Genomic DNA, 15,404 nt, shown 5'->3' on the forward strand with positions numbered 1-15,404 from the left:
GACAAAATTGTACCATCCTGAATCAATGAGCCAGAAAGGTTGCATTAGGTCACAGTTCCAATATATATTTGAAAGGGAAACATAACAAGATCATTTCTGTAAATCATTACTTATTGTCATATCTACACACATGTTAAGACATTTGTAATCTTTGTACATCTACCTGTAATTGCTAAGCAGCTTAAGCATTTCCTTACACATTTTGAAGAAAGGTCATGGCCTGTTTCTCCTGACACCATAAGATACAGGAACAGAATTAGGCCATTCAATCCATTGCATTTGCTTTGTCATTTGGTCACGGCTGATATATTTCTCAATTGCATTCTCTTGCCTTCTACCTGTAACTCTTGATCTCCTTTCTAGTCAAGAACCTATCTAACTCTGTCTTAAATACACTCAATGACTGGGCCTCCACAGCCTTTTTTGGTAATGAGTTCTACATATTAACTACCCTCTGGCTGAAGAGATTCCTTCTCATCTCAGTTCTAAAGGGTTGTCCCTTCACTATGGAGCTGTGTGTTTGGGTCTTAAGTCTTTCCTACTAGTGAAACATCTTTTCTATGTCCACTTCATCCAGGCCTCTCAATATTCTGTAAGTTTCAATAAAATTCCCCCTCATTCTTCTAAACCTCATCGAGTACAGGCCCAGTGTCCTCAAATGCTCCTTATATGACAAGCTCTTTATCCCCAGGATCATTCCTGTAAATCTCTGTATCGCCTCCAATGTCAGCACATTCTTCCTTAGATACAAAGCCCACAACTGCTCACAATGTTCCAAATGTGCTCTGACTAGAGCTTTATACAGCCTCCGCAGTACATCTCTGATCTGGTATTCTAGTCCTCTTGAAATGAATTTGCCTTCCTAACTGCCAACTGAAACTGCATGTTAACTTAAGAGGATCCTGAACTATGACTCCCAAGTCCCTCTATGCTTCAGATTTCCCAAGCTTCCCCATTTAGAAAATAGCCTACACCTCTATTCTGAAACAAAAATAGAAATTGATGGAAAAGTTCAGCAGATCTGGCAGCAGCTGTGGAGAGAAATCAGAGTTAACATTTTGGGTTGAGTGGGATCCTTCCTCAGAATTGACTAGAGCTAGGATAATGTCAGTTTATATGCAGAAGATGGGGTGGTGGCAGGGGTAAGGAGTGAACCATACATGGGGATAGGGCCAAAATAGACTGAAGAACAGTTGGGCAAAGAAAGGAGTGGAAAACAATCTGGCTAGGAGGGTGAATAGCTATCAATGGGGCAATTAGTAGTTAACAATGTGCGATCTGTAATAGCAGACTATTGGATAACAAGGTCTGGTTTGTGGGGGTTAGCACAAAGGACATGGGAGAGTTCAAGCCCTAAAGTTATTGAACTCGATATTGAGTCCAGAAGACTGTAAGGTTTCCGAGTGGAAAACGAGATGTTGTTCTTCCAGCTTGTGCTGAGCTTTGCTGAAGCACTGCAGCAAGCCTGAGACAGAGATGTTGACCAGGGAACAGGGTGGTGTGTTGAAGTGGCTCTAATCTTTTTACCAAAGTGCATAACCTCATACTTACTCACATTGTATTCATCTACAATTCCTTGACCAGTCTCCTAACCTTTCAAGTCCTTCTGCAATCTCCCCACTTAACCTCCACCAAAACTTAATCTGCAGGCAATTCCCAGCATTTTCTGTTTATATTTGAGTATTTACCTGTTTGGTTGAAACCGTTTATCAAGCCGTTTATGTTTGCTGAGTTGAACATATCTTGGAACATTGTCTGAAGGAAACAAAATGGTTGAAATAAATACAATTCTGACATGCATAATTTAAATGCTGTTAACCATTCAGTTTGCTAATGGGGCTCATACAATGACAAATGAATTCTAGCTTCATCTCATCAAAATTCTTCCTAGTATCTATTTTGCAGGGAGAATTAGGAAATCAGGTTAGATATGGTATACTTCAAATGAATTACTGGAAGCTTTGTGAATGAAAGTGACACTGTTTTATTATATTTAACTATTCAAATGGCTCTTTAGGTTCTGACTGCTTCATTACATACATGCAGAACTCAGACATTACTCAATTTAATCTGAATTCGTTGACCTGAGCGGGAAAATCAAAGGGCCTTCTATGGGTGACCATTGACTGCCAGTTCATTTCTCCCACATCCAAATCTGGAGAATGGACCATCAGTCAGTATTGCCACCCATGAGAGGTGAATTTTCTTGGTGGTGCTCCCAACCTGTTGTTGCTGTGATAATATTCAAGTAAGCGCAGCAGGTACCATGCTTTAATGCATAAGCGTGGCCCCCACATTATTTGTACAAAAGTAAAGCAGTGGAGTGGAGTCTCTTTGAAAATTCCTGCCATTCATCACCATCTAGAGACCTCTGATGGAAAATACACATGGACTGAAATTGATTTAGGAAAATATTAAAGTTTTCAATATCATCTTTGGAAAGTAACAAGCACCTGTGAAACTTGAAATCAAGAAGCCAAGTTTGGGATCATCTCAAAGTCTCAAAACTCTCCACTCTAACTAACTAATCTGACTAGAGGAAGCAGTGGCATCCATTTTTAGAGAAGTCTACCTTTCATAATGTGTAGCAGTGACGTAAAAGTAATGGATGCTTAGACACAGTGCCAGCAAAAGACACTTCAATGTAAATAAATGCAATTGAATCTGCCTGAAAAGAACATTAAAGCTGAGGAAACAAAAACAGAAGAACTTGCTTTAACTTACTTTAACATTCTGATGACTTAAGCATATATTTATTCACCTATTCCTTTGCATAAACGACACAAGTAAGGAAATGGGCTATGATGATGTTGTCATTCCACTAAATGGCAAGAATGATTCTTCTCCAAAATAACTTGAGACAGAAATCGAATGCCTGTATCAATGGATGCATGTGAAACACCATACAAACAGCAACCAAAATGATTGTTAATTACTCTTAGTCCTATTTGTAGTACCTTGAAGGACCTTGTTTGGAGTTCCTTGAAGACTGTGCAATATACTGGAGTACAGGAATGATTTTCTCACTCCAGGCATTCCTAATTTCAGTAGGACTCATGAAGAGTGGTATCAAGGACAGGACAATGCACTCTTTGCTGAGAATGTGGGAAAAACTGGGTAAGTTCTTTGCGGGTTATCAGACAGTGAAAGTGGCAGTGAGATGGTTTCAAGCTACTCAGAAATCACAATTATAAAAGGATATGAATGAGTTAGTAGAAGCTGATCAGTGAGGTAAAAAGACTTATCATAAACACTGAGATAATTATATAGTTCTGTTCCAAGCACAGAAGGTTACTTTTTATGAAATGCGATATGCATTTAGCGCTTAAAACCAATAATAAAAACAGAAAGTACTAAAGAAACTCAGCTGGTCCAGCAGTTGTTGTGGAAAATAAAACAAAGATAACATTTTAAGTCCAATTTGATTCAATCCAATATAATTTGTTCAAAGGAAGAGTCACCTTAGAATCAAAGCATTAATTCTGTTTCTCTTTATGCAAACCAGCCCTTCTGCATTTCTCAGCACTTTGTTTGGTTTCAAATCTCCATCAGCTGCAATATTTTGCTTTTTTTTCAGATTTCCTACCTTGTCCATCACACAGCACATCGGATTCTGTAACAAAAAATAGAATATAGTTCGTTTATTTCTGATCTTAGAGCATTCTACATGTCATGAGCAGACGATGGGTGGGAATTCCAGTCTCTGTTGTGACTGGGGAATGCAGGGAGGTGAACTTAATCACACAAGCAGCAGATAGATTCTTGACCTCAAGATAAACTTCAGTGTATTTATATTCATAAATATTATTTGCTCCAATATGTCTGGGGATGCCCTGTAGCATCTGGGATAGCATCAAGGTATTTGCCACAGTATCACTCATTCTCAGGCCAACACATAGCATGGGTTCATTTGGAAGACTTATGGGGGATGGTACTGGTGAAACAGATGGAATGGTGGCCAGGATGGAACAACTGGATGTCACAGTTTGGAACTTAGAGCCAGAACTACAGGAAACATGCAGTCTTGTGGGAAGTCTCAAGGGATGTCAGGATGCAGATAGCTTCGATCAGAGGAGGAGTAAAGTTCAGCTGGGCAATGGAGCCTTGATCTTAGGGGGCTCCCGGAAAAGGTTGGGGACCTTGATGGATACCGTAATTGCAGGCATAGCAAGGCAGCGATGGAGGGTTAAAGGGTCAATAAGAATAATACATGAGGATCCAAAATGAGCAAACTGAATCACACCATGCTGAAAGTCCTCAAAGTAACAGCACAATATATGAACAGCACAGAAATGGCTACTGGCTAAGCGGGAGGAGATTTCATTTGAGGGGGATGGCAGTTATATCTTGCATGTTTTGGTCAAATGAAGAACCACCCATCAATTAGGAATCCAATGGAGGGGCAATCAGGTACAGCCATCCTCAACTGTTGCAATGCGAGATCTTTCAGGCATTAAATACCTATAGCACCAAGGGACAGATCTTGAATCAATTTATATAAGTCTTTGGATAGAGGTTGTATCTCATTATAGCACATACCAGTATTTCTGGACGACCGTCTCCTGCCTTTGCGCTTTGATCCTCTGTCAAAAGATAACATTGATTTTATATGCATTAGAATAACATTGTCTATTTCAGTCATTCCATGTTGATGATAAATTCTTTATGCACTTGCATACCAAATCCACTATATTAAAATGAGTGCTGGCCTACATGTTCATCTGCTGAATCAGCAATAAGTGAAATGTCGCCATACATATGTGATGAGTATTCATCTGTCATTATCACTATTGGCATTTGCAAGGCCAAGTTGTTCCATGCAAATATTTGTTGTATGGTATCTTGTGTGCTGTTAATTGAAATTTGTTCTAGGAATTCACTATTCTAGGCTCACATTGCAAATGAAAGCAATTTTAAAAAGCTGATCCTATCATTAAACCTAAATCAAGATTCTTCTTCAGTGTTAGAATGTAATTAATTAATATATCCAGTGGAAATTTTGGGTGTATATGTTAGGATTTAGAATTCCAGCTGATGTTATTATTGGACAAGTCAGATCCAAGATTGAAACCTGGCTTGATAGACAGTGGATAATAAAGTGTGGAGCTGGATGAAGACAGCAAGCCAAGCAGCATCTTAGGAGCCTAGGCCCGAAACGTCAGCTTTTATGCTCCTAAGATGCTGCGTGGCCTGCTGTGTTCATCCAGCTCCACACTTTGTTATCTCGGATTCTCCAGCATCTGTAGTTCCCATTATCTCTGATAGACAGTACTTTGTTTTGTTTTGGTTTTGACGAAGTGGTCTTTTGCTGAAATATGCAATGCTGTAGATTTAGTTTTAAAAATAAAAGAGAAATGTATTAGCAATAGAAATGATGGTAAGATAGAGTAAATCAAAGTATCTAGGTACAATGGGTCTAAATAATTTATTTTTGCTGTGGCAAATTCGGTTTCAGCCAAATTTAGAATGAAATTAGCTCTTTGTAGCTGATCAAACAGTTCAGACAAATGGTGTCCCAGATTTGTCAACTAAGTTGTTGACATAAACCACTATTTCACCCAGGCCTCCTTTAAGATTCTCCAATTTGTGACAGTTCTGGATGGTATACTCTAAATTGATAAGGTCTGGGTAAGGAAGAATGAATTGGTTCCCTCTTCATAATTCACCCACTCCCTTGGTTGCTCGCAATAACATCCTTTTCCTGTATTTTCCAGACTCAAATGAACTTATGTTTTAAAAGAAGCCTTCACCAGGCCTTGTTAACAGAATGAGTTTATTACTGAATAAATGTGAGCAGAATTAGTGATACAATATATATTGACACAAATTATAAATAAGACAAAGGTCCAAAAATATAAAAGATGGGTAAAAATGATCTGAATCTTAATTATTCATGGAGAGCAGATAGTTTAATATTGTATCCACTGTGATGGGGGTTACTGGTGGCAGTGATTTTGGTAATTGAACAGTCAAGCTCAAGTTTATTAATTTTCCTGGTTGTTTAAGATTCTCTTGTTCTTATTCTTTTCAATTATTAACGAATTCCAGTACTGATGGTGAGACAGAGTCCTCTTGTGGAACTAGTTCCTTTTGTCTTGCTAGCTGGCTGGTTTCCAACATGCAGAATAAGTGTATTTTTACCTGCAATACAGGGGTGACTGGAATGCGATTTTTCAACAATGATCTTCAAAGCATGTTAATTTTAAACCCAGGCTAGGATATCTTAGTGTATTGTCACACATGAGAACTTTCAGTCTCAATAGCACACTCCAACAGAATTAAAGCTGATTTTTTAGCCCCTGTTCTTGTGTTTATGTCACAGAGAAAAACATAAAATGTGTCTTCAGTCTGGGACACAACCCGCAGAGGGCGGCTTACTGCCAAACTGGGGGTTATCAGCCTCTTGTTGTCTTTGTTGCCATAAAGGTACAGTCCAGTCAGTTTTGAATTGTCTTTTCCTCCTTCAGAGGCAAGTTGTTAGAAGATCCTTTCAAATCTTTAGATACAAAATTCAGTGGGTCTTTCTCTTCAGACAGTCACTTAATTTACATGCACAGTCATTTTTAGGTGTCGACAGAAACCTCGTGATCCATTCAGTTTTGACACCATTATGGTAGTTGAGCTCCAACTACGAGGATTCAGTTCAATAATATCACTGTCTATCATAATGAGCTAATTTCTTTCAATTGAGTCTGTACAAATATTGTTTCATAGGTAACATATCCCTAAATTAACATCACAAGCATCAAGATGTTTCTCTTGATATAGTCACATGATTTATGAGTCAGTAGTTACTGTAAGTTACTTTAATAGTTTTTTAGAATTTAAAATTTCATTTTATCTAACCTTTCAGGCGTATCTGTATTACCAAATCTGAATGCCAGAGAATCAACTATTCAATTTTCAATAGATTAGTTTTAATACATTCTCCAATTGTTCTGATTTTTCATTTCATGTCCTATTTCTTCCATTACTGTAAATACACCTTTCTCCTGGCTGTCCCCATCTCAGTAAATCCCTTTGTAAGGATCACATTTTTTTTGGACTAATAAACAGGATTGGACATCGAGACTTCTGTAAAGCTGAAATATCAGGAGAGTTTTGCAAAAATCAAGTGGTACACATATTTAGCCGTGCAAAACAATGTCGTCGTTGTCGCAATGTCATTGATTCAGTATTGAGTCAGTATAGAACCAAGTGTTCAGAGATAATGGGAACTGCAGATGCTGGAGAATCCGAGATAACAAAGTGTGGAGCTGGATGAACACAGCAGGCCAAGCAACATCTTAGGAGCACACAAGCTGAGGTTTCAGGCCTAGACCTGGCGGGGTGGGGAGACGGTTCTGAAATAAATAGGGAGAGAAGGGGAGGCAGATAAAGGAGAAGATAGGTGGAGAGGAGAGTATAGGTGGGGAGGTAGGGAGGGGATAGGTCAGTCCAGGGAGGACAGACAGGTCAAGGAGGCGGGATGAGGTTAGTAGGTAGGAAATGGAGGTGCGGCTTGAGGTGGGAGGAGGGGATTGGTGAGAGGAAGAACAGGCTAGGCAGGCGGGTACAAGCTGGGCTGGTTTTGGGATGCAGTGGGGGAAGGGGAGATTTTGCAGCTTGTGAAGTCCACATTGATAGCATTGGGCTGCAGGGTTCCCAAGCGGAATATGAGTTGCTGTTCCTGCAACCTTCAGGTGGCATCATTATGGCACTGCAGGAGGCCCATGTTGGACATGTCGTCTAAGGAATGGGAGGGGAAGTTAAAATGGTCACGGCTGAGAGGTGCGGTTGTTTATTGCGAACTGAGCGGAGGTGTTCTGCAAAGCGGTCCCCAAGCCTACGCTTGGTTTCCCCAGTGTAGAGGTGGCCACAACAGGTACAGTGAATGCAGTATACCACATTGGCAGATGTGCAAGTGAACATCTGCTTGATATGGAAAGTCATCTTGGGGCCTGGGATGGGGGTGTGAGAGGAGGTGTGGGGGCAGGTGTAGCATTTTCTGCGATTGCAGTGGAAGGTGTCGGGTGTGGTGGGGTTGAAGGAGAGTGTGGAGTGGACAAGGGAGTCCCGGAGAGAGTGGTCTCTCTGAAAGGCAGACAAGGGTGGGGATGGAAGATTGTCTTGGGTGCTGGGGTCGGATTGTAGATGGCGAAAGTGTCAGAGAATGATGCGTTGTATCCGGAGGTTGGTGGGGTGGTATGTGAGGATTAGGGGGATTCTCTTTGGGTGGTTGTTGCGAGGACGGGGTGTGAGGGATGTGTTGCGGGAAATGTGGGAGACACGGTCGAGGGCGTGCTCGACCACTGCGGGCGGGGGAGTGGGTGGGTGGGTAGAGGAGTTGCGGTCCTGGAAGATAGGTGAGAGGAAGAACAGGTTAGGGAGGCGGGGACGAGCTGGGCTGGTTTTGGGATGTAGTGGGGAAGAGGAGATTTTGAAGCTTGTGAAGTCCACATTGATACCATTGGGCTGCAGGGTTCCCAAGCGGAATATGAGTTGCTGTTCCTGCAACCTTCCGGTGGCATTATTATGGCACTGCAGGAGGCCCAGGATGAACATTTCGTCTAAGGAATGGGAGGGGAAGTTAAAATGGTTCGCGACTGGGAGGTGCAGTTGTTTATTGCGATCTGAGCGGAATTGTCCACCCTGGGCCTCCTGCAGTGCCATAACGATGCCACCCGAAGGTTGCAGGAGCAGCTAATCATATTCCGCTTGGGAACCCTGCAGCCCAATGCTATCAATGTGGACTTCACAAGCTGCAAAATCTCCCCTTCCCCCACTGCTGCCCAAAACCAGCCCAGCTTGTCCCTGCCTGCCTAACCTGTTCTTCCTCTCACCTATCCCCTCCTCTCACCTCAAGCCGCATCTCCATTTCCTACCTACTAACCTCATCCTGCCTCCTTGATCTGTCCATCCTCCCTGGACTGACCTATCCCCTTCCTACCTCCCCACCTATACTCTCCTCTCCACCTATCTTCTCCTCTATCCATCTTCGGTCCGCCTCCCCTCTCTCCTTATTTATTTCAGAACCCTCTCCCTCTCCCCCTCTCTGATGAAGGGTCTAGGCCCAAAACGTCAGCTTTTGTGCTCCTGAGATGCTGCTTGGCCTGCTGTGTTCATCCAGCTCCACACTTTGTTATCTTAGAACCAAGTGTTCTTGTGTTAAGGAAACGTTGTCTGGTGAGAACCCCCAGAGTGGTTGGGCTGTAGTTTACTCCAAATCTGTAGAGCGCATGCGACCTTCGCAGCTTGCAAACAGAAAATACCTCATTCTCTTGCCAGTCTCCTTGTCCATGGGAAAAGACAGTAAAAACCAAGAAAGCTTAAAAAAAAACTAATAAGAAAAGACCAACGTACACCAGATTAACTGCTAAAGCGAATAACAACTAGTGCTCTACATACAACAGCATGTCAATGTTGCTAGAATCAAAAGGTACTGTAAGAGACAACTTCACCAACCATTGAAACCAGGACTTTTGATCTTCCAAATCTTCATTTTCCCAATCTATATTTTGTTCCACAGATAATATATTTAAGCTGTCTGTCTTTTGTCTGTATTAATTATGGTCAAAAATCACACAACACCAGGTTATAATACAACAGGTTTATTTGAAGACACAAGCTTTCGGAGTCTCACTCCTTCTTTAGGTGTCAGGGAGAGAGATGGCTTTGGACACAGAATTCATAAGCAGAAGATCAAAGGGTCATAGAATGGATACTGTGTTGATCAAGCCTAAGGTGGCTATTAAATCTTTGACCAGTTAGAAAGGATTAATATGCAAATTCCTGAATTTCTTTCAAGTGACTGCCCTGAGATAACTAAAGGTTTTATCACTTCCCTCAGTATACCAGAGGTGGCATTCCAGGTCAGATAATGCATTTTTGGTGTGAGGCCTTGTTTAAAGTCTGGCTGTGTATGTGTGCACTATGTGAGAGTGTATAGTGTGGTGCAGTCACCTGTAGTGTGACATAAACCTAAGATCCCATTTGAGGCCATCCTCATGGGTAAAAACCTGGCTTTGCTCGGCGACCCTGCATTGTTATGCATCCTGAAGTCCGCCTCAGAGGATCTTCAGCCAAAGATCTGAGGGCGAATTTCCTTGATTGCTGAAGTTTTCCCCCACTGGGAGAGAACTTTACTGTTTGGCAGTTGTTGCATGGTGTCCATTCATCCATTGTCATAGCATCTGCATGGTTTTGCCAATATACCATGCAGATGCTATGACAATGGATGAATGGACACTACAAAACAATAGCCAGACAGGGATGTTGCCCCCCCCCCCCCCAGTGGGGAAAAACTTCAGCGATCAAGGAAATTCGGCCTCGGATCTTTTGGTAAACATCCTCTGAGGCGGACTTCAGGATACACAACAACGCAGAGTCACTGAGCAAAGACTGATAGCCAAGTTCTGTACCCATGAGGATAGCCTCAACCAGGATCTTAGGTTCACGTCACACTACAGGTGATCCCACACCACACTATATACACAGACACACACCAACACACACACACACACTCGCAAGCATGCACAGACATTCATTCTCTCTCACACACACAGTCTCTCTTTCTCTCTCTCTCTCTCCTCCTCACACACACACACACAGCCAAAATATGGTGTGAGCTGCTTTTCATATAAAGAGTAGACTTTGAGGTGAATTGGTCATCTTGGCAGTCTAATTGGGACTTTATACATTTTGTGACAGGTTGTGGAATAGTGTGGACAATTATTGGTACACTCTTCCTCATTGAGTTGTGTCATCTTCAACATATTAATATGACACATTCACTGTTTTCTCTTTCTAACTGGAATACACAATTTGCAATTCACGCCATTGAGTTTCTTTTTATTTCGATAAAGTCCTGAGAAACTTGTTTTTAATAGTTTCCCAGAAACAGGTAACAATATTAACGCTTGTCTCCAGCACCAAAATTTCAAACTTTGTCCTTTTATCTGCTCTAATTTTCATTGTTGAACATTCTATAAATCTTTTTTAGAATACTCGCATACTGTGGTCAATTTGAAACGTAGGCTGGAAATGTAGTCTTTGAAACCTGGCTTATCATTTTTTTCTTTAATCAATTCAAGTGGCCCTTCATCTCATTTCCATATGTTAGTTCAAAAGGACTGAATCCTGTTGACTCAGTGGAAGCATCCCTATTGGCAAACAAGGGAATTTCTTTTATCCCTATCATTCGGACATTCTTGATAATATGCTCTAAATATGGTCTTCAAAGTTTTATATTATCTTTTCAATACAAATTGAGATTGTGGACAATTAAACTGAAGATGTTACCAATCCCTAATTAGTCACAATTTAGTTGAATATTTGTGACATAGCATTTGAACCTTCATCTGATTGTATTTCTTTGGTAATTCATATATTGTAAAGAAAAATAGAACTTCCATGATAGTAGGAACTGCAGATGCTGGAGAATCTGAGATAACAAGGTGTAGAGCTGGATGAACACAGCAGGCCAAGTAGCATCAGAGGAGCAGGAAAGCTGATGTTTCAGGCCTAGACCCTTCTTCAGAAATCTGAACTGAATCTGATTTCTGAAGAAGGGTCTAAGTCCAAAACATCAGCTTTCCTGCTCCTCTGATGCTGCTTGGCCTGCTGTGTTCATCCAGCTCTACCCCTTGTTATAACATTTCCGTTACTATTTTGCTTTGGCACTTTGGCACTTCTTTGGGAAATCTTGTTCATCATCCAAAAATACTATTTCCATTCCTGATTTTAGGTAGGAGGCCCACATAATCTTTTAAAACCCTGATAATTGGTTCTTTGAAAGCTGGTATTGGGATTAAAGACACAGGTTTAATTTATGGTTGAGGTTTGCCCACAATCTGACATGTACTACACATCTGACAAAATGTGACTACAACTTTATGCAATCCTGGCTAATAAAAGTGTCTTCATATTTTAGCCAGAGGTCGTCTAACACCATAGTGACTCGCCTTTGTAATTTCATGAGCCTCTCTTAAAATTTTGTTACAACACTCAGATGGAGCCACCACCTGATGGACAACTTTCCACTCCTCACTAACAGACATTTGAGGTGGTTTCCATTTTCATAGTAGTACTTTGTCTTTTAAGCACTAACGTCTAGATATTTATTCTGATTCAATTTTTGACTAAGTTGTTTGATATAATTCTCGGAATTCAGGATCCATTTGTTTCATTCTCTGAAAGAAGATGCTAAACACGTCAGCCTCATTTCTTTTTTACCTTCATCCTTTTCTAATTTAAAGTTTTGAGAATTGTAACCAACAACTGAATTTTGGAGATATGTCCCTTTTCAGTTTCTTCTCCTTCCTATCTACTTCTACATGCCTGAGAGCTAGTCAGTCAGGAAACAATCCAGGGATATTCTTCATGTAGCATTTCAGTTTCTTTTCTTCCACTGGCTGTTCCAACACTCTTGGTGAGGCCAATATTTTTGAAGCAGCTAGACCATTTCCCAAGATTTGATCATTTCCTTCTATGGGGATTTGTTTCATTACTCAAACTGTAACCACTCTATTTACTGAGTTGTTTTTTAATTTTTAATCCAACTCTGTACTGTGGATATAATTACTTGTAACATCAGCCAGCATCAGTGAATTGGTTTACCCCCTTGATTTAAAACATGACACAATACCTCTACTTTTGAGAAATAATATTCAGAACCTCTACTGTTCTGATTCTCATTACCTATATTCAAATAAGAATTTTCATGACTGTCACAAATTATCTCTTCCCTTCTTTGAAAATGTAAAGTTGCCACTGTCCTTCTGGACTGTAGGGCTGCATTCTTAGTGGAACAACTAGTAGTGGTTTAACCTGAGGGTCACCATACCTCAGGTGAGGGGAGGAGTTGAAAAAGATAATCCTTTGTGCTAACCTCTGCCTGGACAGGAAGTAAACCCATGCTGTTGGCATTTCTCTGCATTGAGAACAAACCGACTGCTAAATATACTCTAAAGATGTTCTTTTTGCACTAGAACTCCAGATTTAATAAATATTCCCTTTTTTCATGCCCGCTTTTCTGAGTTTTTCTCATACATGCCTGTTGCTGCAATAAATCTCCCAGTCAACCTTCAGCAATTGGCTTTGGTATGTCCAGACCTATTATAAAGCAAGAATGTTATTTTCTTTATATTACTTTTCATTTTAGCTTTTCTGTCAAAATGCTTTGTAACATTCAGATCCAAATGTTTTTAACCACTTTATTTGTCTTGTTATCTTTTCAAATGAAATAAAATTCTTCTAACTCCAGCCTTAATAAATTTAGGCATGAAGCATAAACTGGAATCAAAATTATCGTCTGAGCTACTTCCTCCTATCTCCTTCTTTATGCCACACTTTTTCTGACCAATTACTGTAGTCTAACTTTCCTATATCTTTTGAGGTCAAGATTTTTAAATGGACTTTCCTTTTTTATTCATATTTATATTTCTCTCACCTCCTATTCCATTTCAATTTTTCTTTTATTTTTCCTGCAATCCACTTTTGTTTTCATTTCTACTGTATCTTAGCTAATTCTAGTCTTATCATTTCAATTTTAAATTTTCATTCTAATTCTAAATCACTTTCAACATGTCCTGCTTACGATACCCTGCTTTCATTTCTATTTTCTCTTTATCTGCTAACTCTCTCCATTTGTCTTCTTCAAAGGCTTCAAAAAAATACACTGTTATACCTTCTACTTTCAGAAAACTCAGCAATATCCAAACTGATTACCAAAATCCTTGCAATAAACTTCATCACAACATTCGTATGTTATATTCAGCACCTTCATGTACCCAATTCCATAAAAGAAACACTGATCCCTCTTAAATTAAATGAACATAAAACCTGGCAAGCACCTCCATTTGTTATGATCCCAGCTGATGTTAACACTGGCAAGTCCACACTCAGAATGAAATCTGTTATGATAGTTTTTTTTTATCGTAGTCTAGTAGTCAATCACTGAAAATATGAACAAGGCTACAGATTTTCTTTAACAATAAAAAAGATGTTTATTACACAAAAGGGAAAACAAAAAAACTACTCATATATAGAAAATCACTGAGGAAAATTGTAAAACACAGTGAAATAAAGTTTTCACCTATTCCCTGACACCAACACTTCACAGAATTGATTTAAGAAATGACTTCTCAATCTCAAATCTTTAAATTCAACTCAATTGATTGTTCCCTGATTTCCCTGTGAATTGTGAAGTCCTTTTACATGCAAACTCATAAAACTGAAAGTTTTTACTTTCTCAGCCTTATAACAAACTGCAAGTATCCAATGAAATGCTCTTTGTCTGCAAGTTACTCAAATTAACAGTCTACTAAGGCAACTTATTCTCTGAACTTTGCTACACTGTCCATCCAGGAGAGAAATTATACCCCCAATAAGATCGCCTCTAAAAGTGCTCAAACAGGGCCATCTCTTTGAAGTTCATCTCAGCCTCCTCCAGAGATCCCCATCATTACAGATACCAGTTATCAGCCAATCAATTCATTCCACATTATATAAGAAACAGGTAGAGGTATTGAATACTGCAAGGGTTATGGGCCTTGACAACTTCTCAGCTGCAGAAGTTGCCACACCTCTAGCCAAGCTGTTCCAGTACAGCTACAACATTAGCATCTACCCAACAATATTGAAAATTGCCTAGGTATGTCCTTTACTCAAAAAGAAGGACAAATCCAAACCAGTCAACTATCGCTCCTTCAGACTACTCTTGATCCTCAATAAGGTGAAGTTATCAATTATTCTTGCAGCACTTGCTCAGCAACAACCTGCTCAGTGACCAGAGACAATGGGAACTGCAGGTGCTGGAGAATTGAGCTGACAAAGTGTGGAGCTGGATGAACATAGCAGGCCAAGCAGCATCTTAGGAGCACAAAAGCTGACGTTTTGGGTCTAGAGCCTTCATCAGACCCTTCATCCTCTGATGAAGGGTCTAGGCCTGAAATGACAGCTTTTGTGCTCCTAAGATGTTGCTTGGCCTGCTGTGTTTATCCAGCTCCACACTTTGTTACTTGCTCAGTGATGCCTGGTTTGGGTTGTGTCAGGGCACTGAGCTCCTAACCTCATTACAGCCTTGGTTCAAACATGCAGAAAAGCTGAATTCCACAGGCAAGGTGACAGTAACTGCCCTTGACATCAAGGTTGCTTTTGACTAAGTGTAACATCAGAGTGCTGGAATCAATGGAAATCAGGGGAAAGCTCTCTGCTGGTTGAAGTCATGCCTAGAAACATAGAAGATAGGAACAGGAGGTGGCCCTTCGAGCCTGCTCTGTCATTCTTCACGATCATGGTTGACCATCCAACTCAATAGCCTAATCCTACTTTCTCCCCATAATCTTTGATCCCATTCATCCTGAGTGCTATAGCTAGTCGCCACTTGAATACATTCAGTATTTTGGTATCAACTAATTCCTTTG

General features: G+C 40.4%; 1 protein-coding gene across 2 annotated transcripts in view; it reads right to left on the bottom strand.

The window, feature by feature from the left end:
- spmap2 (sperm microtubule associated protein 2) overlaps positions 1-15,404 on the bottom strand; it is a 53,777-nt gene that overhangs the window by 35,919 nt on the left and 2,454 nt on the right. For both annotated transcript variants that reach the window (XM_048559522.2, XM_048559521.2), the window contains exons 2-4: positions 4,540-4,583; positions 3,587-3,613; positions 1,689-1,755 (exon numbers count right to left, since the gene is read on the bottom strand). In XM_048559522.2, coding sequence (XP_048415479.1) covers positions 1,689-1,755; positions 3,587-3,613; positions 4,540-4,583 — 138 coding nt within the window. The remainder of the gene's footprint in view (positions 1-1,688; positions 1,756-3,586; positions 3,614-4,539; positions 4,584-15,404) is intronic.

The sequence above is a fragment of the Stegostoma tigrinum genome, chromosome 30 (assembly GCF_030684315.1).
Source record: "Stegostoma tigrinum isolate sSteTig4 chromosome 30, sSteTig4.hap1, whole genome shotgun sequence".
Classification (NCBI taxonomy): Eukaryota; Metazoa; Chordata; class Chondrichthyes; order Orectolobiformes; family Stegostomatidae; genus Stegostoma; species Stegostoma tigrinum.